General features: G+C 44.7%; 2 protein-coding genes across 3 annotated transcripts in view; one reads left to right on the forward strand and one right to left on the reverse strand.

Moving 5' to 3' along the window:
- The window catches only part of ADCK1 (aarF domain containing kinase 1), a 58,701-nt gene extending 39,287 nt beyond the window's left edge, over nt 1–19,414 (reverse strand). Inside the window, exons 1-2 of one of the 2 annotated variants that reach the window (XM_083166950.1) lie at nt 19,165–19,414; nt 815–959 (exon numbers count right to left, since the gene is read on the reverse strand). In XM_083166950.1, coding sequence (XP_083023076.1) covers nt 815–949 — 135 coding nt within the window. In that variant the 5' untranslated portion in view covers nt 950–959; nt 19,165–19,414. Of the gene's footprint in view, nt 1–814; nt 960–18,911 lie in introns of both variants that reach the window. The other variant, XM_083166949.1, reaches the window with a different exon arrangement.
- A 92-nt stretch (nt 19,415–19,506) lies between these two features.
- On the forward strand, nt 19,507–27,091 carry SNW1 (SNW domain containing 1). Its single transcript, XM_083166947.1, has 14 exons — nt 19,507–19,664; nt 20,374–20,527; nt 20,884–21,045; nt 21,619–21,714; nt 21,823–21,929; nt 22,069–22,173; nt 22,340–22,409; nt 22,893–22,958; nt 24,349–24,465; nt 24,550–24,691; nt 24,783–24,879; nt 26,132–26,249; nt 26,326–26,486; nt 26,876–27,091. Exons 1-14 carry the CDS (start codon nt 19,651–19,653, stop codon nt 27,069–27,071), a joined length of 1,605 nt encoding a protein of 534 aa, XP_083023073.1. The 5' UTR covers nt 19,507–19,650; the 3' UTR covers nt 27,072–27,091.
- Nucleotide 27,092: the final 1 nt, after the last annotated feature.

Consider the following 27,092-nt stretch of genomic DNA (forward strand, 5'->3'; position numbering starts at 1 on the left):
AGCTGCCCCCCCCCCCCCCCCCCGAGCCAGCAGGGGACCGGGTATATTCACTGCTCCCGATCATGCATATGTAATGATCGGGTGCAGTGAATATATGAATATCTAATGAGCGGCTCGGCTCCCGGCCCCCTGCTGGCTGCTCTGTGTAAAAAAAAAATTAAAAAATAATATATATTTTTTTTATTAAAATATATATATTCATGTGCTATAAGCACATGAATAAAAATAGCACGCCCCTTCTCAGAATAAAATTCCTGAGTTTTTTACACCAAAATTAAAACAAAAAAAACTTTTATTTAAAAAGTTCACATTCCACTTCTCCATGAAAAGATGGAGATTTGCTACACGGAGAGACATGGCGAAAATCACTCAGAAAGACGGCGAGAAGTGCACATTGAATAGGGTTGCTCACTTTTTGAGAGCAAAAGTCTCATTCCAATGCGAGAAAAGCACAAACTCGCCATAAAACACGGCAAATTTTTCTCATTAAATACTGCCCTGTGAATGCCTGGTGTAGGGAAGTAGAGGGGAGGAGCTAGCCACACATCTACAATTCTTAGTGCCCAAGCTCCTAGTGGTCGCCCTCTATTCCCCACTGTGATCTCCAGTGCCAACTAGTGGATGAAGGAGAAATTTAATAGGATGAGAAATTCAGAAAGTGAGAGGTTTGGTAAGAATCTCCAGTTTTTTTAAAGCAGCAATCATTTACACTGCAAAACCAGTTTTACATTTATGGGGCATGTAAAACTTTCCAGTACAATGGTAATTACCTCAGATCACTACACTCTAGACAACGTGTAGAAATATCACTCACCGTTAGCACCGCTCTTCCAATCCGCACAACCCCAAAATCATTAGGGTCCCAATGCTGAGACCCGTACACGAAGACCCCAGAGGTGCCGAGCCCAGCACAGAGCAGGGAAGCGATTCTGAGTGATCCCCTCACCATCCCGGCCAACCTACAGAGACACAATATCATCATCCACCTGTGCCGTAAGGTCATAGAGGGGCCGATGTACTAAGCCTAGAGAGAGATAAACCACCAGCCAGTCAGCTCCTGGCGGCCCTATTACAGGCTGTAATGACAAATAGGAGCTGCTTGGTTGGTACTTTATCTCTCTCCAAGGTTTAGTACATAGGTCCCAGTATGTTTCATTAGTCACAGTGGAACAGAGAAACTTACAATCTCATAATCTGCCACATTGTTGTGAATAATTACCCAGACATCATTCTTGTGGTATATACAGTAAGGCCGCTACTCAGTGTGAGCAAAATAATTATTATACCTTATTATTATCACAATATTCAGGGCAGGAGGGGTCAGTATTGCAGGGGGAAGATACACAAGGGGGCCAATGTACAGTTCTTAGCAATATCGGGGTGACATCATTGTTTTGCTGGCACCCAAATGTATTGGGCACCCACCAGAGCTATTCAAGTGTTACCTCTGTCGGGCGCACATGCCTCGCGTGTGCACCCATTAGTACCGGGCTTTGCTGCATTAGTACCGGGCTTTGCTGCCCAAAGCAGCTAAACCCATCTATACTCAGGTTTAAGGGTCCAAAACCATGGTGTACAGGTTGAGTATCCCTTATCCAAATTATTCTGAAAACCATAGTCTCCTAAATGTATTTATTTTTTTGCTAAAATAACTACTGGGGATATCTTTATCTGGCACTACTGGGGACATGATATGTAACTGGCAGTACTGGGCACATGATATGTAACTGACACTACTGGGGACATGATATGTAACTGGCAGTACTGGGCACATGATATGTAACTGACACTACTGGGGACATGATATGTAACTGGCACTACTGGGGACATGATATGTAACTGGCAGTACTGGGGACATGATATGTAACTGGCAGTACTGGGGACATGATATGTAACTGGCAGTACTGGGGACATGATATGTAACTGTCACTACTGGGGACATGATATGTAACTGACACTACTGGGGACATGATATGTAACTGTCACTACTGGGGACATGATATGTAACTGGCACTACTGGGGACATGATATGTAACTGGCAGTACTGGGGACATGATATGTAACTGGCACTACTGGGGACATGATATGTAACTGGAACTACTGGGCACGTGATGTGTAACTGGCAGTACTGGGGACATGATATGTAACTGGCACTACTGGGGACATGATATGTAACTGGCAGTACTGGGGACATGATATGTAACTGGCACTACTGGGGACATGATATGTAACTGGCACTACTGGGGACATGATATGTAACTGGCACTACTTTGGACGTAATGTGTAACTGGCACTACTGGGGACATGATATGTAACTGGCAGTACTGGGGACATGATATGTAACAGGCACTACTGGGGACATGATATGTAACTGGCACTACTGGGGACATGATATGTAACTGGCACTACTTTGGACATAATGTGTAACTGGCACTACTGGGGACATGATATGTAACTGGCAGTACTGGGGACGTGATGTGTAACTGGCACTACTGGGGACATGATTTGTAACTGGCAGTACTGGGGACGTGATGTGTGACTGGCACTACTGGGGACATGATATGTAACTGGCAGTACTGGGGACATGATATGTAACTGGCACTACTGGGGACATGATGTGTAACTGGCACTACTTGGGACATGATGTGTAACTGGCACTACTGGGGATGTGATGTGTAACTGGCACTACTGGGGACACGATATGTAACTGGCACTACTGGGGACACGATATGTAACTGGCACTACTGGGGATGTGATGTGTAACTACGCTACTGTGGACATGATATGTAACTGGCATTCCTGAGGACGTGATGTGTAACTGGCCACTACTGGGGACGTGATATGTAACTGGCCACTACTGGGGACATGATTTGGGAGGGGGTATGCTCAGCCTTTGATTAGTGGTATAGAATTCACATGGACAGAATCCATCATTCTTAAGTGAATTCACTAGGCTAGTGAAAGGGTTATATTGGAAGGGTTTATTTAAAGGGTTATATATTGCAACAACAAATTCTGGACTTCAACAGGACGAAAACAGATGGAAAACATTTCCAAAATGTCTCTGTGTCTAGGAAATCACCAGTAACATTGTCCCTCACCCTTTTGCAATACCTCCACTTTATTTGAACGTATGTACATAGCTTACATTCTAAAATGCACACACTGTCACTATGCTGCCTATTTGTATATGTGATACAGAAGTTATAATAACATAATCTGCTTTCATATTGTATTACCTGTGTTTGCAAATTTAGTCATTGATGCCTTAGCCAAATACAGGGTAACTCTACAACATTACAAATTTACTTCAGTGCAATCCATAGCATTGCAGGCAATCTATGGTCAGCTAGTCAGTGTGCACTCATACTGTATATATGTAGTGTTTAGAAATGACCATCTGAACAACACCAGTGGTATTCTCTCAAAATCATTCTCTTCCCTCTCTCCCACTGAAACTCAGCCCTCTATACACATTTCTGCCTCAATTATCCACGCCCCTCTTATTAACACTCATGAGATTTTTACATATCTGTCTACAATGACAATAACATCCACAAACTGTCACCATAAACAACATTTACAAACCACCTGCAGTTATACCTATGCATACCTCCCAACTGTCACGATTCCGTCGGGACAGTCCCGATTTTCGGGTCCTGTCCCGACGTCCCACCCGCGACAGGCATTGTCCCGCTGCGGGGGGTGGCAGTTGGGAGACCCCCCAATCTAGTAGAATAGACGCTGTGCGCATGCGCACAGCGTCTATTCTCGTATGAAAATGAGGTTGTGGCTAATTAGCATAAGCCGCGCCCTCATTTGCATACGCCCCGCCCCCTTTTCAGACGCTCGCGCGGCTTCGCCGCGCGAGTGTCCCTATTTCCTCCGGACAGAAGTTGGGAGGTATGCCTATCTCTCTACTGCTTCTATTAGCTGGTGAGGTGGGGTTGGAATATTACTTTCCCAATCCTTCACATACACAGCTCTTCCACAGGTTCCATCACTCACATCATTTGAAGTACATTCTATCAGAACTTACACTACTCTCTCGCTGCGTGTTGCAGCTATCACCCACCTGGACAACCCACACGATTTCTGGAATTTTTTTTCTGTCTGGCTCCATCATCATGGGTGACTTCAACATTGCTATTGACAGCCCAAAATCTGCTGCTCATGCCTCCAAACTACTCTCTCTAACCTCCTCTCTTGGCCTCTCCCAATGGACTGACTCCTTTACTCTTCGGTAGGGGCCACTGCCTTGAGCTTGTATACACTAAGCTGTGCTCAGTGTCTGAATTCACCAATACTCCTTTCCCTCTCTCAGAGGACAACCTTATCACCTGCATGCTCTCCTCTATTACATCAAACTCTAAGACACTGAAATCCCTCAACCCTGCAGAAATATTGATGATATTAACCCCTTCCCGACATTTGACGTACATTTACGTCATGGTCGGGATGTACTTCCCGACACATGGCATAAATGTACGTCATGCCATTTAACTGTCACCGCGTCTATAGACGCGGTGACAGAGGGACGATGTCTGCTGTCCCTGACAGCAGACATCTTCCCTCATTGCCCAGGGGGGGCAGCGATGCCCCCGCCCATCGGCGATCGCTGTGATTGGCTGTTCAATGTGAACAGCCAATTACAGCGTTTTCAGCACCAATCACCACCGGGTGTAAGGGTGTCACTGGTGGTCACCCCACCTCACCCCACCTGCCCCCAAAGGCTGTGATTGGTCCGTCGGACCGACGGACCAATCACCGCCAATACACCTCAAATGAGGTAACGGAGACAGCCCTGCAGCCGCCATTCCGGTCAGGAACAGCGTGCAGAGCGGTCTCCGTGCCCATCTGACCTGATCAGCGTTGGTGGCATCCGTGCTGCCAGCTATTGGTGCTTCCTGGTTGCTTCCTGGTTGCTCTTGCTTCCTGTCTGCTTGTGCTGCTGCTGCAGCGTCATTGTGTCAGAGATATATATATTGTGTGCTATAATTTTGTATCTGCTGCCCCCCTTTTGTGCTGATCAGTATAAACTAACTGATCAGCACCTTTTTTGGGGTGCAGGGTTATTTTTTTTTTTATATATATACCCTGTCAGGTTGCACCCACAGTGGTGTGCCTGCTGCCCCTCACTGCTAATCAGTGTTGCATCACTGATCACCAGTTTTGTTTTTTTTGGAGAGTGCTGTGGGTTTTTTTTTTTTTTTATTGTTTTTACACCCACGGTGCTTTTGTGGGTGTCCTGTGGCCGCTGAGCGCTGATCAGTGACGTACATCACTGATCAGCATTTTTGGCACAGGGTTGAACTAATTTTTTTTTTTTTGATCAAATTTCTGTTGCCTTTGACTCAGCAGTTATTTTTAATTTTTTTTTTTTGGAGAGTGCTGTGGGGTTTTTTTTTAAATTGTTTTTACACCCACGGTGCTTTTGTGGGTGTCCTGTGCCCGCTGAGCGCTGATCAGTGACGGACGTTACTGACCAACATCTGTGCTCAATTTTTGGCGCAGGAGCTTTTTTTTTTTCTTACACGTGTTAAAGCACTACATACACACTACATACCCCCCGTGTTGAAATAAAGTTTGTACCCCCCCCCTACACTATACACGTGTTGAAACACTACACTTAAAAATAATAAAAATGTCCCAATCATCGCAAAGACTGTTTTCAGCGGAGGAGGCATATGCCCTTCTTGCCTCTGACACTTACACAGCCAGTGAAGTAAGCGATGAATTGGCATTTGTCTTAAGCTCCTCTTCCTCCTCTAGTGATGAGGGACCCCCTCAAAGACGCCCCCGTAGAGCAGCTGAGACCCCCCCCCCCAATGATTGATCTCGTATGGACCCCACCACCAGACAATTTTGAGCCCCAGGTTCCTGAGTTTTTGGCCAACCCAGGAATCCAATTTGATAGTACAGGCCTCAAAGAAATTGACTTTTTCAAAGTCTTTTTCTCTGATGATTTTATAAATTTAATGGTGGACCAAAGTAATTTATATGCCCAGCAGTTTATTGCCCAAAACCCCACGTCATCATTTGCTAGGTGGACCCCTGGAGATGCAGTAGAGATGATGACATTTTGGGGTCTGGTGTTACATATGGGCATAGTTAAAAAGCCAGAAATTAGGCAATATTGGAGTACAGATGTTCTGTACAGCACTCCACTTCATCGTATGGCCATGACCCGGACTCGTTTTGAGACGATCCTTAAATTTTTGCATTACAACGATAATGCACAGTGCCCACCCAGAGATGATCCCACCTTTGACCGGCTATTCAAAGTCAGGCCGGTCATTGATCATTTCAGCGCCAAATTTGCTGAGATGTACATCCCCCAAAAATTCATTTGTGTAGACGAGTCACTTATACATTTTAAAGGAAGGGTTAAATTCCGCCAGTACCTTCCCAATAAGAGGGCAAGGTATGGCATAAAAATGTATAAGCTGTGCGAAAGTACCTCAGGGTACACCCACAGGTTTAGGGTATATGAAGGGAAGGACACAAGAATTGAACCGCCAGAATGCCCCCCCTCCCTCGTAGGTGTTAGTGGAAAGATTGTCTGGGATTTAGTGCACCCCTTCCTGGATAAGGGTTATCACCTCTATGTGGATAACTTTTACACCAGCATCCCCCTGTTTAAGGCCCTTGGTTCAAGAGGTACAGCAGCTTGCGGTACTGTGCGCAAGAACCAAAGAGGCCTCCCAAAAACGCACGTTGCCCAATTACTGAGAAAGGGTGAAAGCAGGGGAATATGCACCAAAAATATGTTGTTGGTCAAATATAAGGACAGAAATATCAAAGAGGGATGTCCTTATACTGACAACAATTCACGGAGACAGTACCACCTCCGTCCCTGTACGAGGTACCAGTACCCACACCTCAAAACCTATTTGTATCCTAGATTACAATAAGTAGATGGGCGGAGTGGATCTTTCAGATCAGGTACTGAAGCCGTACAGTGCCCTGCGGAAAACAAAAATATGGTATAAGAAATGGCCGTGTATATCATCCAGATGGCACTGTATAACGCTTACGTACTATTCCGTTCTACCAGCCAGACGGGGACATTTATGCACTTTCAAGAGGAAGTCATAAAGGGCCTAATATTTGGGAACCAGCAGGCAGAGGGCCCCAGTACTTCTAGTACTGGCCCCAGTACTTCTAGTTCTGGCCCCCGTATTGTATCAGGGCAGCATTTTCCTAACGAAATCCCCTCCACTGGAAAAAAGGGCAGGACACAAAAAAGGTGCAAAGTTTGCTATAAAAAGGGAATACGAAAGCAAACTATTTTCCACTGTGAAACTTGCCCCGACAAACCCGGCCTATGTATGAAGGAGTGCTTTAAAATCTACCACACATCTATGGATTATTAGGTTCATCATTTCACCGTGCTTCGGGGGTCTTGCTAATGCGACATAGCACCCACCATTTATTCCACCAGAATGTGTGCTGCAAAATCCAAATATCACTCCTTCCCTTCTGAGTCCTGCCATGCACCCAAATGGTATTTTTTGGTCACATATGAGGCATTGCCGTACTCGGGAGAAATTGGGGCACAGATTTTGGGGTGCTTTGTCTCCTTCATTCCTTGTGAAAATGAAAAATTTTGAGCCAGAACTGCATTTTTGTGTAAAAAAATGTAATTTTTCATTTTCACATCCCAGTTGTACCAAAATTGGTGAAACCCCTGGGGGTTTGAAATGTACACTATACCCCTAGATGAATTCCCTGAGGGGTGTAGTTTGCAAAATGGGGTCACTTGTGGGGGGGTTCCACTGTATTGGTGCTTCGGGGGTCTTGCTAATGCGACATAGCACCCACCATTCATTCCACCAGAATCTGTGCTGCAAAATCCAAATATCACTCCTTCCCTTCTGAGTCCTGCCATTTTTTGGTCACATATGAGGCATTGCCATACTCGGGAGAAATTGGGGCACAGATTTTGGGGTGCTTTGTCTCCTTCATTCCTTGTGAAAATGAAAAATTTTGAGCCAGAACTGCATTTTTGTGTAAAAAAATGTAATTTTTCATTTTCACAGCCCAGTTGTACCAAAATTGGTGAAACCCCTGGGGGTTTGAAATGTACACTATACCCCTAGATGAATTCCCTGAGGGGTGTAGTTTGCAAAATGGGGTCACTTGTGGGGGGGTTCCACTGTATTGGTGCTTCGGGGGTCTTGCTAATGCGACATAGCACCCACCATTCATTCCACCAGAATGTGTGCTGCAAAATCCAAATATCACTCCTTCCCTTCTGAGTCCTGCCATGCACCCAAATGGTATTTTTTGGTCACATATGAGGCATTGCCGTACTCGGGAGAAATTGGGGCACAGATTTTGGGGTGCTTTGTCTCCTTCATTCCTTGTGAAAATGAAAAATTTTGAGCCAGAACTGCATTTTTGTGTAAAAAAATGTATTTTTTCATTTTCACAGCCCAGTTGTACCAAAATTGGTGAAACCCCTGGGGGTTTGAAATGTACACTATACCCCTAGATGAATTCCCTGAGGGGTGTAGTTTGCAAAATGGGGTCACTTGTGGGGGGGTTCCACTGTATTGGTGCTTCGGGGGTCTTGCTAATGCGACATAGCACCCACCATTCATTCCACCAGAATGTGTGCTGCAAAATCCAAATATCACTCCTTCCCTTCTGAGTCCTGCCATGCACCCAAATGGTATTTTTTGGTCACATATGAGGCATTGCCGTACTCGGGAGAAATTGGGGCACAGATTTTGGGGTGCTTTGTCTCCTTCATTCCTTGTGAAAATGAAAAATTTTGAACCAGAACTGCATTTTTGTGTAAAAAAATGTAATTTTTCATTTTCACATCCCAGTTGTACCAAAATTGGTGAAACCCCTGGGGGTTTGAAATGTACACTATACCCCTAGATGAATTCCCTGAGGGGTGTAGTTTGCAAAATGGGGTCACTTGTGGGGGGGTTCCACTGTATTGGTGCTTCGGGGGTCTTGCTAATGCGACATAGCACCCACCATTCATTGCACCAGAATGTGTGCTGCAAAATCCAAATATCACTCCTTCCCTTCTGAGTCCTGCCATGCACCCAAATGGTATTTTTTGGTCACATATGAGGCATTGCCGTACTCGGGAGAAATTGGGGCACAGATTTTGGGGTGCTTTGTCTCCTTCATTCCTTGTGAAAATGAAAAATTTTGAGCCAGAACTGCATTTTTGTGTAAAAAAAATGTAATTTTTCATTTTCACAGCCCAGTTGTACCAAAATTGGTGAAACCCCTGGGGGTTTGAAATGTACACTATACCCCTAGATGAATTCCCTGAGGGGTGTAGTTTGCAAAATGGGGTCACTTGTGGGGGGGTTCCACTGTATTGGTGCTTCGGGGGTCTTGCTAATGCGACATAGCACCCACCATTCATTCCACCAGAATGTGTGCTGCAAAATCCAAATATCACTCCTTCCCTTCTGAGTCCTGCCATGCACCCAAATGGTATTTTTTGGTCACATATGAGGCATTGCCGTACTCGGGAGAAATTGGGGCACAGATTTTGGGGTGCTTTGTCTCCTTCATTCCTTGTGAAAATGAAAAATTTTGAGCCAGAACTGCATTTTTGTGTAAAAAATTTAATTTTTAATTTTCACAGCCCAGTTGTACCAAAATTGGTGAAACCCCTGGGGGTTTGAAATGTACACTATACCCCTAGATGAATTCCCTGAGGGGTGTAGTTTGCAAAATGGGGTCACTTGTGGGGGGGGGGGGTTCCTAACTTTTAGCATCTTATGGTGCCTAGAAACCTACATGGTGCCTAAAAAATAATCTCAGAAAAAGGAGGCTCCAAAATCAAGTAGGTGCTCCTTCTATTATGAAGCCTGTGGTTTGGTCAACATACTAGGGCCACATATAGGATATTTATGAAAACAAAAGAATTGGGGGAATCAATTTTTAGTCACATTTCTCTAGTAAAATCTACTGTGTTCCTTAGAAAAATGTATTAAAATTGAAAATCTGCAAAAAAAATGAAATTTTGAAATTTCACCTACACTTTGTTTTAATTCCTGTGAAACACCTAAAGGGTTAACAAACTTCCAAAATGCTGTTTTGAATACTGTGAGGGGTGCAGTTTTTGAAATGGCATCATTTATGGGGGTGTCTCACATACAAGTCCCTCAAAGTCACATCAGAACTGAACTGGTCCCTAAAAAAATCAGTGTTTGAAATTTTCTTGAAAATTTGAGAATTTGCTATTCATATTTTAAGCCTCCTAGTGTCCAAAAAAATTAAAAGGAGGTTGAAATAATGATGGAAACATAAAGTATACATATGGTCTATGTTAGTTATTAACTATTTTGAGTGGTATGATTATTTGTCTCACAAGCAGAAAATTTAACATTTTGCAAATTGCAAAATTTTCAATTTTTTTACGACATTTTGGTATTTTTCACAAAAAAAAACAGACTGTATCGACCAAAATTTACCACTAACTTGAAGTACAATGTGTCACGAGAAAACAATCTCAAAATCACTGGGATAAGTAAAAGCAAAAAAAAGTTATCCCCACTTAAGTGATACATGTCAGATTTGAAAAAAAGGGCTCTGTCAGGAAGGCAAAAACAGGCTGCGTCGGTAAGGGGTTAAATTTTCTCCCCTCTGCAACAACAGCTTTCCTGGTGATTCCAAAAGCCTCTCAAAAATTAATTCTTGTTTTTTCTCGGCTTCAGCATCACAGCCCATGATTGGCAAACCACGGAAATCCTCAGCTGGGATAAAACCTCATACATGCCTATCCATCGCTAAGCCTTTAAGTAGTGTGTCCTCCAATAATCCAGTAATTTATCTGGACTTCCAAGATGTTTTCAGTAAGCAAGGAGCTGACACACTACCTCCCCACCGCGTTTGGGATTGTCCTTTAAAGTTCCTCCCGAAAAAAGTTCCTCCACATCGAACATACCCATTGTCTCTTCCCAAGACTCAGCCAATGACTGCTTATATTACAGATGGAAGATTACGTACTTGCATAGACTACAGTGGCTTGATTGAAATCACAGTTCAAAATCGTTATCCTCTACCCTAGATACCTGAATTATTGAGAGAGTCAACAGATCCGCCGTTTTTACAAAATTAGATCTCCGTGGGGCCTATAACTTGATTCGCATACGAGCTGGAGACCGCGTTCAACACCAGGGATGGGCATTACGAGTATTTAGTGATGCCCTTTGGTCTATGTAATGCCCCAGAGGTCATCCAGGAGTTTAGGAGTTTGTGAACAAGATCTTCAGAGACCTTTTGTATAAATGCCTAGTTGTTTATTTAGATGACATTTTTATTTTTTCTAAATCTTTGGGAACCCATCGCCAGCAAGTCTGTGAGGTTTTAAGTCGCCTTCGGAAGAATAATCTCTTTTTTAAATTAGAGAAATGCACCTTCGAATTTCCTTCTATTTCCTTCCTACAGTAGGTTATATCATATCTGAACACCAGCTTCAAATGGATCCTACCAAAGTCGATGCCATCCGAAATTGTTCCTAACCCACTACACTGAAAGGAATCCAACAATTCGCAATTTTTTTTACAGAAAATGTAATAAAAATTATTCAACCATCATAGCTCCATAGCAAGATGACGAGGAAAGGTGCAAATCCTTCTAATTGGCCACCTGAGGCCTTACAAGCTTTTTCTTTCCTCAAAGAGGCATTTACATCAGCTTCCATCCTCCATTAACCTGATCTCCGTCCTCCTTTTCAAGTCGAAGTAGATGCCTCTGCTATCAGTGTGGGAGCAATCCTTTCTCAAAGTTTTGAGGATAATAAAAATCATCCCTGTGCGTATTTTTCTAGAAGATTCTCCCCAGCAGAGTTGAATTACCCATTTGGAGAAAAGGAACTGTTAGCCAGAAAATTGTCTCTAACGGAATGGAGTCGTTTACTAGAAGGTGCTGAACATCCTGTTTCTATAATCACAGATCATAAAAAGCTTCAATATTTGCAAACAGCATGCTGTCTAAACCCAAGACAGGCCAAGTGGGCGCTTTTTTTTCTAGATTCTCCTTTAAGCTTTTCTACCATCTTGGAGCTCTTAAACGGTGAGCAGATGCTCACTCTCATTCCTGGCAGGCTGATGATTCTCTAGAACCGTCCGTGGAACAATTCATCCTGGATCCAGCCTTGTTTGCCTCAACTTGTACAGCTCCTCTACTTCCGGTATAAAAGACCTTTTGTGGCTTCCAAGTTTCGGAAAAAGCTTCTTTGGTGGGCGCATTCTTCTTCTTTCAGAACTTCTGCTGTTGGTCTCCTTTATCCATTCCTAAAAAAACATGGACTCATATTGCAATGGATTTCATTTCAGATTTACCAGCTTCTTAGGGCTTCAATACTATTTGGGTCATTGTCGACAGGTTTTCTAAAATGGCTCATTTCATACCTCTCTTTGGTCTGCCTTCTTCCCCTTAATTATCCAAATTATTTATTTGTTATTTATTTATAAGATCTTTCATTTAAATGGACTTCCATGAGAAATTGTTTATGATTGAGGTCCGCAATTTGTTGCTAAGTTCTGGAGGGCTCTATGTTCAGCGTTACAGATTAAAGTAAATCTATCATCAGCCTATCATCAACAGACAGATGGACAAACTGAGAGGAGGAACCAGGACTTAGAGACTTTTCATCAAATTTGTATGTCTTCTTCTCCAGATGATTGGCTGGAGTATCTTCCATTTGCAGAATTTGCACATAATCTTTATCATTCATCTACCAAATCAACTCCATTTTTTTTATTATTTATGGGTTTCATCCCCATGTGCCAGCCTTTCATGCTCTTCCAGTACTTGAAGTTCCAGCTCCAGAATTGTCTCTTCTGCAGTTTTCTAAAATCTGGGAACAAGCTTGTGAAGTATTGACCAAAACTTCTACAAGATACAAAGCCGCAGCCGACTGGAAGAGAAGAGCTATCCCAAGGCTCAAAGTAGGAGATCGTGTTTTGGTTTCAACATGGAATCTTAGATTAAAAAGTCCCACAAATAACCCAACACCAGTTTCTTCCCTTTGCTTTGTACATAGCCATAAATTTCAATGTTATTAGGATCAGATGTATATGTGGGTTTTATTCTGTAAAACCGTAGTGTGCGATCCCCTCTTCTCATTTTAGTCAATGCTAAGTTATAAGGTGCACCTTATGTACATAAATCTCGTCATTGTACGTCACCTCTTTTATTCCTGTCTTTGCAATTTTGTACTCTTTCCATATATGTGACTGTTTAAATATTGTACCTTACTTGAATTGCATGTTATTTACAATAAACTATTTAAAAAAAAAAATCCCATAAAGAAATTTGCTCCAAGGGTCATTAGCCCATATCCTATTGAAAAAGTCTTGAATCCAGTTTCCTATAAAGTGAGATTACCATCATTCCTATGCATTCCCAATGCCTTTCACATTTCGTTATAAAACAATTAGTGTTGAATCGTTTCCGGTTAGCCCTTCCTAAACCACATAGAGTTTGAGTATTGCAAAATGAGGAGTTCGAGATTCATAAAATGATAGACTCTTGCAAGCATCTTGGTCGACTTCAATATTTAGTTGACTGGAAAAGCTATGGGATAGATCTTGGGTACATGCAGAAGATGTTCATGCTCCAAGATGAATTCATATTTCTGATATCAAGAATCCTACCAAGCCTGGAGGGTGTTCGGAGTCCACCCAAAAATAGGGGTACTGTCAGCACACAGAGACTGACCTTTGGCGTGGGTCATGGCACTCTCCCCATTAGCCGCCTGGTATGATCAGGGTACCGGGGAGCAGGGACGCTCAGGAGGCAAGGTCCCGGACTTGGTCGCCATTGTGGTGACACGCTGAGTGGGAGTAGGTCTGGCATTGGGCCTAGGCTGGTGGAGGTGTGCCTGGTTCTCTTTGGTGTCTCCTACATGGGGGCAGCCATGTTGGAGACCAAGGTTGCTCTAATCCCTCTTCAACGATTCTCGGATTCTCTCAGCCTATCCTGTGCGTCCTGCCCTTCTAAAAGGCCTATGACTCCCTGCCTGTGCTTCTAGTTACCTTCTGGAGTAAGGTTCTCTGGCTTTGCGCTCCTGCAGTTACCCTTTCCCAACCTGCTGCTGTTCCTGTGCAGTGTTCCAGAGTGGCTCTGCCTTTCCTGTTGTACCATCCAGGTTGTTTCAGGGGTTCAGCCTTGTCCGTGTCGGGGAACTGTGTCTGTGCCTGGCAGTACTGCTCACAGTGTTCATTAGCATCGTTTCCAAGTCAGATGTGCACAGTATTGTTTCCAAGTCCTCAGTGTGCACAGTATTTTTCAGTATCATTTCCAAGTCCTCAGTGTGCACAGTGTTCTTCAGCATAGTCTCCAAGTCCTCATTATGCAGTGTTCAACAGCATTGTCTCAGCAAGTCACCGGTTGTGCACAGTGTTCAAGTCATCAGTGTGCACAGTGTTTTCAGCATCGTTCCCAAGTCACCAGTCTTTCACAGTATTCTTCAGTATTTTCCCAAGTCACCTTTACCCAGTCTTTGCAGTATTGTTCAAATCCCAGTTGCAAGTCTTCACATAGTTTTTCAGTCTCATCTTCCAAACAGTTTAATAATCTCGTCACAGAGTTCTTCAATATCATCCTGCAAACCAGTATCACAAGTCTTTACAGTATTTCTTAAGTCTTACCTTCTTCTAAGTCCCAGCCTCCCAGTATTCTTACCATTGAATTTCTACCACAGTCTTCAAGTTACCCTATATGGACTTTATCCTCAGTCTAATTTCCTACATTAGTCCAGCTCTAGTTTATCTCCACTAACCTCCACCATTATGAGTATATGCATACCTGTTTCTTATACCATTACAAACGTGATTATTGAACTGTACTGTAAGATTCTTTCATTAAACCTTCTTAGCCTTACCCAGTTCTCCTCCGTTTCATCCAGTATTCTCTCACATGAGAAGGCACTACATACGGCCACCAAGCTTCCATCACAACCACACCACCGCTCCCTCGGCTCCTGCCAGTCCCACAAAACCCCCTAAGTGTGACATACTGGAGATATGATATGTAACTGGCCACTACTGGGGACGTGATATGTAATTGGCCACTACTGGGGACATGGTATGTAACTAGCCACTACTGGGGACCCGATATGTAACTGGCCACTACTGGGGGCACGAAATGTAACTGGCCACTACTGGGGACACGATATGTAACTGGCACTACTGGGGAAACAATATGTAACTGGCACTACTGTAGACATGATATGTAACTGGCACTACTGGGGACACGATATGTAACTGGCCACTACTGGGGGCACGAAATGTAACTGGCCACTACTGGGGACACGATATGTAACTGGCACTACTGGGGACATGATATGTAACTGGCACTACTGTAGACATGATATGTAACTGGCACTACTGGGGACACGATATGTAACTGGCCACTACTGGGGACATGATATGTAACTGGCACTACTGGAGACACGATATGCAACTGGCACTACTGGAGACATGATATGTAACTGGCACTACTGGGGACCCAATATGTAACTGGCACTACTGGAGACAGGATATGTAACTGGCACTACTGGAGACATGATATGTAACTAGCACTACTGGGGACATGATATGTAACTGGCACTACTGGAGACATGATATGTAACTGGTACTACTGGGGACACAATATGTAACTGGCACTACTGTAGACATGATATGTAATGCCCCTTTCAGACCGCACTTTTTAACCGTTATTTTGCCATTTTTTAACGTAATTTGCTCACGCGGAAAGGTGCAGAGTGAATTTACCGGTTCTATTGAACTGGTATTTCTAAACGGTAATAAAGCAGGGTCCTACCCGTTTCAGACCCGTTTTTTTGTCATCCACTGTTTTCTATGGGTTAAAACAGGTTCAGTGTTGTGAAGGAACAAAAACTGCATTAAAATACCATTTAAGGACAAAAACTGCACTGAAATACCGTTTAAAGATATGCGGTGTGAAAGGGGTTTTAGCTGGCAGACCCGTTTTTCGAAACATTTTAAAATACCTGGTCAAAGCCAGTTTTGCAGGCTGAAAGCAGCATAACTGACACTACTGGGGACATGATATGTAACTGGCTAGGACACTACTGGGGATGTGATATGTAATGCTGCTTTCAGACCGCAAAACTGGCTTTGACCAAGTATTTTGAAATGTTTCTAAAAACGGGTCTGCCAGGTAAAACCCCTTTCACACCGCATCTCTTAAACGGGATATTACCGTTTAAGTGCCGTTTTTTCTCACTGGCAGACCCGTTTTTGGAAACTTTCCAAATACAGGATCAAGGCCAGTGCGGTCTTCAGCATCGCCCCCCCCCCCCCCCCCCCCTGTAACACGCTGTGTGACGGATAGTTACAGTGAACACCCCCCCCCCAACCAATAGGGCTAACACCCCCGTTTAAGAAAGCCCCCCGTGCAGCCAGTACCTCATGACTTGCGGATCCCGGCTGTGCAGACTCCTGCAGCTTATAAAAAAAGTGACTTTCGGAAAATGGCTGCCCCAATACCAAAGACAGTTTTTTCAAACAGTCTTTCCTATGGGGCATCCATTTTCCGAAAGTCACTTTTTTTTTTTTATAAGCAGCAGGAGCCGACAGGAGCAGAAGCCGACAGGAGCAGGAGCCGACAGCTGGGATTGTAAGGCACGAGGCACGGGGGTTTTCTTAAACACATTGGGGGGGGGGGGGCAGCAGTGAGCACTATTGGTCCCCAGTGCCTGCATATTTAACGAGCCGGCCGTGCATTACATATGCGCATATGTAATGAGTGGCTAATTACATATGTGCATATGTAATTAGCGGTCGGCTCATTAAATATGCAGGCACTGGGGACCAATAGTGCTCACTGCTGCCTGGGTACCGTTTCAGACCCGTTCAGACCGCAAAAAAAACGGGTCTGAAACGTGTAGGACCTTGCTTTTTTACCGTTTTAAAATACCGGTTATTTTTAAATGGCAAATACACTCTGGACCCTTCAGACCGCACATATTACCGTTTTGAAACGGTAAAGAAACGGCAATATACCGTTTACTTTGCGCGGTCTGAAAGGGGCATTACTGGCACTACTGGGGACCTGATATGTAACTGGCACTAAATATGTGCATGAAAATGTTTGTTTAGCATTTAAACTCAGTGGGCCATATTCAATGAGAAAAATTCGCCGTGCATGGCGAGAGATTTTTTCTCTCGCCATGCATTTGCCCTGTTCCGGAGGGCTCGCTGCCACTCCTGCTCCCACTATTCAATGTGGTTAAGACTCGCCGACACTCGCGGCGAATCTTAACCCCTGCAGCGGACGAGCGTCGGCGGCAGGGAGCTGGCAGGGAGCCGGGGGACGGTGGCAGCCAGGGAGATTAAAATCTCCCGGGCTGCCCCAGAACATATGTGGAGGGGAGGAGGGCTCCCCGGGACCCAGGCAGCACAAGCTGCCCCCCCTATAGCCAGCGGGGGACCCAGTATTCACTGCACCCGATCCTGCATATGTAATAATCGGGTGCAGTGAATATATGAATATCTAATGAGCGGCTCGAGAGCTCCGGACCACTGCTGGCTGCTCTGTGTAAAAAAAAAAAAAAAATTTAAAAAAATTATTTTTTACAATTAAATATATATTCATGTGCTATAAGCACATGAATAAAAATAACATGCCCCTTCAGAGAAAAAAATTCCTGATTTTTTGACACCAAAATAAAAAAAAAAAAAACTTTTAGTTTAAAAGTTCACATTCCAGTTCTCCATGAAAAGATGGAGAATTGCTACACGGAGAGACACGGCGAAAATCACTTAGAAAGACAGCGAAAATATCACATTGAATAGGGTGGTTCACTTTTGGAGAGCAAAATGCTCCTTCCAACATGAAAATAGCACAAACTCGCCATAAAACACGGCAAATTTTTCTCATTGAATATGGCCCAGTGTCTGACATATTACACAAACTTTGTTTCATGTTTTGAAACCTTGCTTCATGCACAAATAAAATATAGCCATGTATTTCATGTGTTTGTATAACATAAATGCAAGATACATCATTGAAAATTAAAAATATTCCTAAATAAGGAATAATCCGTTATCCAAAATTCGGTGTGGTATAGGGTTCCGACAGTCATTAGCCCGACTGACCGGACTTAGACAGCATAGCGAGCGCAACAAAGCCCCTTGCGGGCTCGCTGCGGGCACGGTGGCTCGCTACTCTCGCCACCTATTCTTCCTCTATGGGGGTCGTGGACCCCCACGAGGGAGAATAGCCGGTGGCTGTCGGGATCCCGTCTGTCTGTGTTTTGACAGTCCGGATCCCGACGTCGGGTAAATGACTGTTGGGATCCCGACTGTGGTCACCCCCAAAATTCTTCTGGTCCCAAGCATTTTGGATAAGGGATACTACCCTGTATTTGCACATATCAGCTCGCACCTCAGGAGTGCACACGAATGGCGCAACAACTGAATTGCTCTTTTGGGCACCATCTAGTGACTGCCAGGGCACACAGCAATTTATTCACCCTCTAGAAATGTAAAAACAATTGAAATAGAGTCCCCCCCTTGGCTGTTATACAGAACTCCTCCCAATGGGGGCATACAGACTCCTTCCCATGGTGGTTATAATAATCTCATCCCTGTGGTGGATATACAGAAACTCCTCCCCACGGTGGTTATACAGAATCCTCCCTGTGGTGGTTATACAAAAAAGTATGAAAAAGTGAAAAAAAAAAAAAATCATGTAAACCTCATGTCAACCATGTTGACCTTTTGTTTGTGTTGACATTTTGTCACTGTGTTGATGTTGATGTCAACTTACTGAATGTCAACCTTTTGTCACTGTCAACCTACTGAATGCCAACCTATTGTCAACGTTAACCCAATGAATGGCAACTTATCATCCGAATCCTACTCCTCCCTGTGATGGATATAGAGGTTCCTCACCTTGGTAGTTATAAACACTGAAGCTCCGCCTCTTGGTGGTAATACACCTAGACTCCTCCCCCTTGGTGGTTATACACAGTCTATCCTCCCCTGGTGGTTATACACAGAGACTCCTCCCATTGGTGGTTATACACAGGTGATCTCCGCCTTTGAGGTACACACTGGAGCCATTATCAATATATGACCCCTGTCCTGACCTCAACCTACCGCCCCCTACAAGCGCTGCAATTTCCGGCCGCGAGTCCCCCCCTACCAGCGCGTGTGGTGCAGTCCGCTGAACGGGAAGTCGCTGAGGTAAGCTGTGGAGGCGCGCCGCGCGTGCCGGGGATCGTGTTGGGGATGTTCCGGCACTGCGTGCGAGGATTCGCCCGCAGAAAGCGACCTGTCACGCAGTGCAGGAGGAGGGCGGAGCGTAGCACCACCATGCACACCGTCCGTCACCACCACCACCACCACCAGGGTGTGGCTATAACCTGAGCCATCCTCCTCCCGCGGGGACACGCGTGTCCGCGTGCACGGCGCCCAGTACTGAGCGTACCAGCACTATAGTGTCCCCCCGGCAGCCAGACTCCGACAACATGGCGCCACCGCCGTCGTGCGCAGTCAGGAGCGTGCAGAGGCATTGGTCAGTGGGGCTCCTACCACTTCCGTCTGGGGGAGTGGCGTGTGCTTCTCGCTTCCGTCTTACAACAGTGCGGAGGCCGCCGCCGTTCTCCGAGAGGGGATACGTACTGGAAACATGGCGCTCGTGAGGTGAGTGTTGGCTCCTGGGGTCGAGCGAGGCCGGGTGCGGGAAGGATCGCTGAGGGAGAGGCGGCCGCTGTGAGGTCTCTCATACGCTGGAGCCTGAGCTCTGTAGGAGAAGTTCCACATACATTCCCTGTACACTGGGGAGGGCTTATGGATTACACAGGTTCTGCTCCAGAATATAACCTGGGAAATGCAGCATCCACGGAACCTGTGTAATTCATATGTGGACAGGTTTAAAGGGACTGTATGGTGAGCCTATGTAGGAGTTCTCTGTGTGTGTATATGTATATATATATATATATATATATATATATATATATATATATATATATATATATATGCCATCCCAGCAGTGGGGATGCCGGCGCTCACAATACCAGTGCCATCATCCCAACTACCACCAGGAGACCTGCGACGGAATCCCATGTGTTTATTGTGGGTCCTCATTCGGCTAATAAATAAAGCCTCTTATTGGATGTCAGGATGTTTTCATTGTCAGAAAAAGTATCCCCATCATTGGATACCACATGTGTGTATGAATGTGTATATACTACAAGGTATTGATGGGTGGGACAATTGTTCAGTGACATTTATTGAATAATGACCGGTGTGCTGATGAGCGGGTCCCAGTCACTTTCATTCTTGGAGATGTGGCTCCTGTGACCAGCTCTTACTACTTGATCATTAATGCTTGTTCTCTGTCCGGTTCCAGCTTCTTGCCGGTTCCCACCCAGCTGTCTCAGGATCAACTGGAAGCTGAAGAGAAGCTGAGAGCCCAGAAATCCCGCCAGACGGCGCTGGTGGCATCCCGACGAGAGCCCCCACCATATGGGCATCGGAAGGGCTGGGTGCCTAGGTCTCTGGAGGTATGCAGTTGGCTGGCACCAAAATATTGCTCAGAGAACCTGTCAGTAGCATTTTAGGCCCCAGTGCCACTAACAGTACAAACAGCATTTCACCACAGATAAGAACCACTTTGCAAATCGTATGCCCCTTTTGTAATCTTATGACCTCTTACCCTGTTTGATCCTTGGCTCTTTTTAAATAGATCCGTAGGTCTATCCAAGGCATTGCCCCTCTATCTGTTATTACCCAGATGCACTTAAACTTCTTAGGGTCATTTGTAAAGTGCAGAGGAATATGCTGGCCTGATGACATTACTGATATGGCGGTTTATATGCTTTTCTTTCGTGCTTACCTAATTGTAATATGACCCATGCAGGATTTCGGAGATGGCGGAGCTTTCCCAGAGATCCATGTGGCTCAGTTCCCCCTGGAAATGGGGAGGAAGAAGCGAATGTCTAACGCTCTTGCTGTACAGGTGGATGCAGAAGGCAAAATTAAATATGACGCCATAGCACGACAGGGCCAGTCTAAGGATAAGGTAAGCGGACTCTGCATATGTTGTATGTAAACTTCTATCCTGCCATAGAAAGCAGCCATGTTCTGGTAGTACACCTGTTTTTTAATTGGATGACATTTGGCCCCAGTCTTGTATACTTTCGAATGCAGTAATTCAGCCTATGGTCAGCGATACACATGCAAATACCTATTGTGAAATCATACCCCATTTAAAAAAATAAACCCATAATTCTATTTAATATTGCTTGAGTGGAAAGATTAAGCTTTTTGTATGCTAGTTTTGTGAGTCTGCATATTATATTCCATGTTCCCATCACGCTAGAAGGGCAGGGCTGGCCAAACTGATCCTTGTTCTACCAACAGTTCACATCTCCCACACCACCTAGCTGCTGCACAGGTGTAGACTTTACTATATGTCACGTTCCCAGACCACCTAGCTGTGCACAGGTGTAGACATTACTACTTGTCACATTCCTAGACCACTTAGCTGGTGCACAGCTGTAGTCACTACTTGTCACGTTCCCAGACCACCTCCTGTGAGCGTGCCATGTCAGAGATCAGGTTGCTGAATAACACTGTACCGTTCATTCTGTAGGTTGTATTCAGCAAATACACAGACCTGATACCAAAGGAGGTTATGGATGAAGATGACCCTGATCTGCAAAGACCGGATGAGGAGACTGTTAAAGAGGTAAAGACTGAACCAATTGGAAAAGGGGGGTGGTAGGCTTTCACTGACAGCTTTACATCTTGCCTTGTAATGCTGTGGGGCTGATGCTTAGAACGTCCTGTTTTCCAGCTGACAGAGAAGACTCGCCAGGCTCTGGATAAAGCAGTATCGCAGAAGATTGCCGCTGCAATGCCGGTCCGAGCAGCAGACAAACTTGCTCCCGCACAATACATCAGGTAAGCTGTCATACATTAAGTGACAGAAGTCTTATAGGCTTTTACCAAGGACATACACAGATAAACTGCAACCATAGAAGTATATCAGTGTAAAGCCTAAAGAAAGACTTGATGACACTCCCTCCCCATCTCTCTCCAGGTACACGCCGTCACAGCAGGGGGTGGCCTTTAACTCCGGAGCCAAGCAGAGGGTTATTCGGATGGTTGAAATGCAGAAAGACCCCATGGAGCCGCCTCGCTTCAAGTGAGTATTTGCTGTTTGGACGTCACCACTAGGATATCTGAGTGACTGGTAGTTGGCTCTGGTTTATGTAGATGTGTGGCATAAGTTCGGACTGGACACAATGAATTCTTAATGGGGATAATGAATATATTCAGACCAATGAGCTGTTTTCTTTGCCTTCCACCAGAATTAACAAGAAGATACCTCGCGGACCCCCATCTCCTCCACCTCCTGTTATGCATTCTCCCAGTAAGAAGGTAGGTGCCTTAATAGGAGTTCCAGAGTTAGGTTTGTAGGAGACAATTGCTTTGAGTTGGCTATGTAGCAGCATTGTTATTGCCCAATTGATGCTTTATGCAGGCGGGACAGGGATTTGGGGGGCTGATTACATGAATGACTTCTAATACACTTACATAAGAGTAAATGACACATGTACGGACACGTGGGCAAAAGTCGCTTACACTTAGAGGGAGTGGCACAAGTTCTGTTTCTGCCATGTGCTCTGTATCTTATTATCAAGGTGATTATATTGTTAAGCAACCACTGTAATCCTATGTTCAGTGCTTTCTGTAGATAATAGTGGAGATAATACTTTGGAGAGAGGTATGACACTGATCACTGCTGCGTATAGAGAATTAGACCTATCGGAGAGGACGTGTACACAGGGACTCTGCAGAATAATCAGTGTGTCGGATGTTGTAATGCATGTAATAATGCTGAGATTTTCCATCATTATATAGATGACTGTGAAGGAGCAACAGGAATGGAAAATCCCACCCTGCATTTCCAACTGGAAGAACGCCAAGGTAATCACTTGTGCACAAATGAGTTTTGATTATTTTAATGTTTTCTTCAAAGTATCCACCCTTAGCGGCAATCACAGCAGTGCAGATTTGGCGCATTCTGTTGCTCCTCTTGTTTAACGTTTGTTACTTGTACATCGTACATACCTGTCCAGGTGATCCCGAAGGAGTTCACTTGGGTTGCATTCAGGGCCCTGGGGTGGCCAGACCATATTCTTCAGCACCTGTTGACGGAATTTAGGTTTTGGGCTGTAGTGTGAAACCACAACAAATAAGGTGGAAGCCGGAACGTACGGCGCAACAAATTCCTTTTGATTTTCAGTCACCAACTGCACCACCATCGAAACATTCCCAGATCATAGTGGAACCTCCTCCGTACTAGACTGGACTAAATTGCCAGCAGGAACCATGCGCTCGCCTGTCACACGATAAACGAACTTATGCCTCTTAGAACCAAACAACCTCAACAGTTCAATTTCTTTGAAAAAGCCTTCAACGGATAATGTCCAGTGGCCCAGCTGTTGTGCCATTTAGCCCACAGTAATCACCTCATTATTTTTTTTTAGTTATGGATCTAAACGATGTTAATCAGGCTTCAAGCCACCAGCTACAGTCAAGATTGACACTTTTTTTCCTCGTGCCCATCAGATCTGACAAGCTGTTTGGTATTGTTCCTGTTTGGGACACTTAAGTTTGTCGTCCTGTTTTGCGGTCGCTTGAGGTTGTCCAGGTCATGGGGTACACTGCTTGCCACCAAGAAAAAAACTTATGGAGACTAGCAATTTTATGCAAATTATGCCCTATGCATTTCTCACAGAGACCCATGAGCACTATTACAATACAAGGCAATCGCCGCAATTCTTACACACTGTATATGTTGGTGAATCGTTTCTAAACGGCTTTGAGCATGTATCTGATAAAACAATAAGCACCTTTTCAGGCGTTTCTCTTTTTTTTTTTTTTTTCTGGGATTGGACATTATCCGGCTTTAAGCACTCTTCCCAAATTTTTTACCTCAGGAAAGGGTCTTGATGCATCAATGCCCCCAAAATAAGGGATGTGACGTCATGTGGAATGCTGCATCCCTGAGTAACAGAAAATTTCTGTGCACGTGTATCCATAACATCCTTTATGGTGAAATTGACAATTCCACAGGTGTATTGCTACTAATGAGCTGTAGGTAAGATCGCAGCAGTTAATCGGCTTCTCACTGTCATTTTTTAAACCTAGCCTGTACCATGATTGGAGTTGATTGACCAGTGATAAAGTACCAGCCACTTTATCAGACTTGCTAAATCTGCCCCCATGTTCTACTATAGGCAGTTAGCATTCAGACACCCGTCAAATTAGTCTACGGTCCCTCACACTGTCTCGTTGTCTGTCCTTTCCTCAGGGTTACACTATCCCACTGGACAAGCGTCTGGCTGCTGACGGCCGCGGTCTCCAGACAGTCCACATTAATGAGAACTTTGCCAAGCTTGCTGAAGCTTTATACATTGCTGATAGAAAGGTGAGTCTCCTCACACAGGACCTGTCCTTTATCACCACACAGCCTCTATCTGGTTATTCATGACTCCGGTGTGTGTTTGGCTAGGCCCGAGAAGCCGTGGAGATGAGAGCTCAGGTGGAGCGGAAGATGGCTCAGAAGGAGAAAGAAAAGAAGGAGGAGAAACTACGGGAGTTGGCGCAGATTGCCAGAGAGCGCAGAGCTGGGATAAAGTCCCACGCCGAGAAAGGTGAGATCTAAGGCAGAACTTGCCAGTTTCATGAAAGGATGTTTGCTGGTGTTTTGTATCTGAACAAGGTTGTCTGGTTTTCTTTCTCCAGAGGATGGAGAAGCCAGGGAGCGCGATGAAATCCGTGACAACAGACGCAAAGAGCGTCAGCATGAGCGGAACCTATCCAGGGCGGCCCCTGACAAAAGGTGAGACCTATAAAGCCGCCTACTATGGAAGGTGACTGTTGTGACTTTCTAGCAGGTCATGTGTGGAAAGCCAAGAAGAACTGCTTTGCTCGCAGGGGACTGGACTGTCTGCTTCCAGAATTTTCCCCAAAAAAGTAGGAGTTTTTTGGCTGCAATAATGCAACAAAAATAGAGCATTAAGTCAAACATATCGATAATGTTAGTTCGACCTATACAAAAATATTATAAAAGAAAGCATACCAGAAAAAGTGCTACTCTTGCATAAAAGTGCAATAGGTAAAGTAGACCATAAACCCCAAATCCATATCAGGAATCCAAATGAGTATCCTTCGATCTAATTAAAGGGGTGATTCTGGTTGGTTTGCAAAAGTAACAGTTTATGGGGAAAAAACCTGCTGCACTGCAGGGGGCAGATGTAAAGGGTGCTGCAAATTCAAAATATGTAGAGAATTAGATTTGGGTGTTTGTTTCTGTGCAGAGCAAATATTGGCTGCTTTATTCTTGAACTGCAATATGTGATTGCAGTTTGAACTCACCTCAGCCAAATCTAAATCTCTCTGCACATGTTACATCTGCCCCACCTGCAGCACATTTTTTTGTTCATTAAAAGAGTTTGCTTTTGCAAACCAAACAGAATAAGGCCCTTAATCTGCTGTTAATGAAATGGTTTTGACAAAACCCTTCACATAATTTACCGGGTCCCGTGTCTGTTCTAGCAACTGTGTCCTGGCTCAGGATTTTGTGGGAAGGGAGTATATCATCCCATATTGTATTATAGACGGTATGACAGTGCTTTCCCAATGTAGATTCCATATCCCTGCATTTATTACATCACGTTTGGGGCAGTTGGCCTTACTACGGAGAACTGCTTTCATTAGGCAGACAGAAGTTTGATACTTTATGGAGAAAATTAAAAACAAAAGCGCTGTTGATAACTGACATGGGGACTAGTAGGCGTAATAGAGGCTAAAATCTGCACCCAGTGGACATCAGAAATCAAAATAACATCTGCTTCAAACTTTGTTTTGAGAGGGTGCAAAAGTTCCAATCGTAAACCAGGCATTAATGGTATCTTATATAGTGGAATTGTGACCCCCAGACCCAGAGATTGAACCTGGTTTTAGATTGTCGTGGGAGACCACATCCATTTCTCTTTAACTAATTTTGCCCGGAGAAGTAAATGATTTGTTTTCTCATTGGATGAAGACTTGTCCGCCTGAGTTTACCTCACACAATAAATTTCCTCCGCCAGGTCCAAGCTGCAGAGGAACGAGGAGAGAGACATCAGTGAACAGATTGCTCTAGGCATCCCCAGCCAACGGCCTTCCAGTGAGATTCAGTATGACCAGAGACTTTTCAACCAGAGCCGGGTAAGCTCTCCCCTGAGTCACCATTCTGTACGATGGAACCATGTACAAGGTGTTGATCTCTCTCTGCTCTTTCCAGGGAATGGACAGTGGCTTCGCAGGCGGAGAGGATGAGGTGTATAACGTGTATGATCAGCCATGGAGAAGCAACAAGGAGTTGGCACAGAACATTTACCGGCCTAAGAACAACGACTCTGATATGTACGGCCCAGATCTCGAGACTCTGATGAAGACCAACAGGTGAGCGTGTAGTACCCCTGGGGGGTGTAAGGCAAGATATGTGGGAGGAGGAGAGGAAAGGCAGATCTGAGTATTATCCGCATAGAGATGTTATTGGAATTCAAGACCTAAAGAGGACTAACATAAATTGGGGTACACCTATCGTTATTGTGCTTTCCAGAAGGGAAAGTTATTACCGTATCTAATCTGTAGACACTTCAGTGGGAGTTATTGTTCCTCAATAAACCTGAGCATTCATTCTTCCTGAGAGAAACTGAATACAGTGTAATCCCTAAGCAGGTGCATAACAAGGTCTTGGTGGGATGGGGGTCTGGTTTGGGAAGTTGTGGTACAGCCCTGTTTACTCTTGAGTCTAACGCTGGCTCCATAACACCTCTCCCCCCCCCCAGGTTTGTTCCTGATAAGGATTTCTCCGGCTCAGACCGCAAGCAGAGACGCGAAGGTCCAGTGCAGTTTGAAGAAGATCCTTTCGGTCTGGATAAGTTCTTGGAGGAGGCCAAGCAACACGGAGGTGCAAAACGCCCATCGGACAGTGGCCGTGCCAAAGAGCATGACCATGAAGGGAAGAAGCGCAGGAAGGAGTGAGGGGGGGGGGGGGGGGGGGGG

Source organism: Crinia signifera, chromosome 12 (assembly GCF_055691185.1).
Source record: "Crinia signifera chromosome 12, ASM5569118v1, whole genome shotgun sequence".
NCBI lineage: Eukaryota > Metazoa > Chordata > Amphibia > Anura > Myobatrachidae > Crinia > Crinia signifera.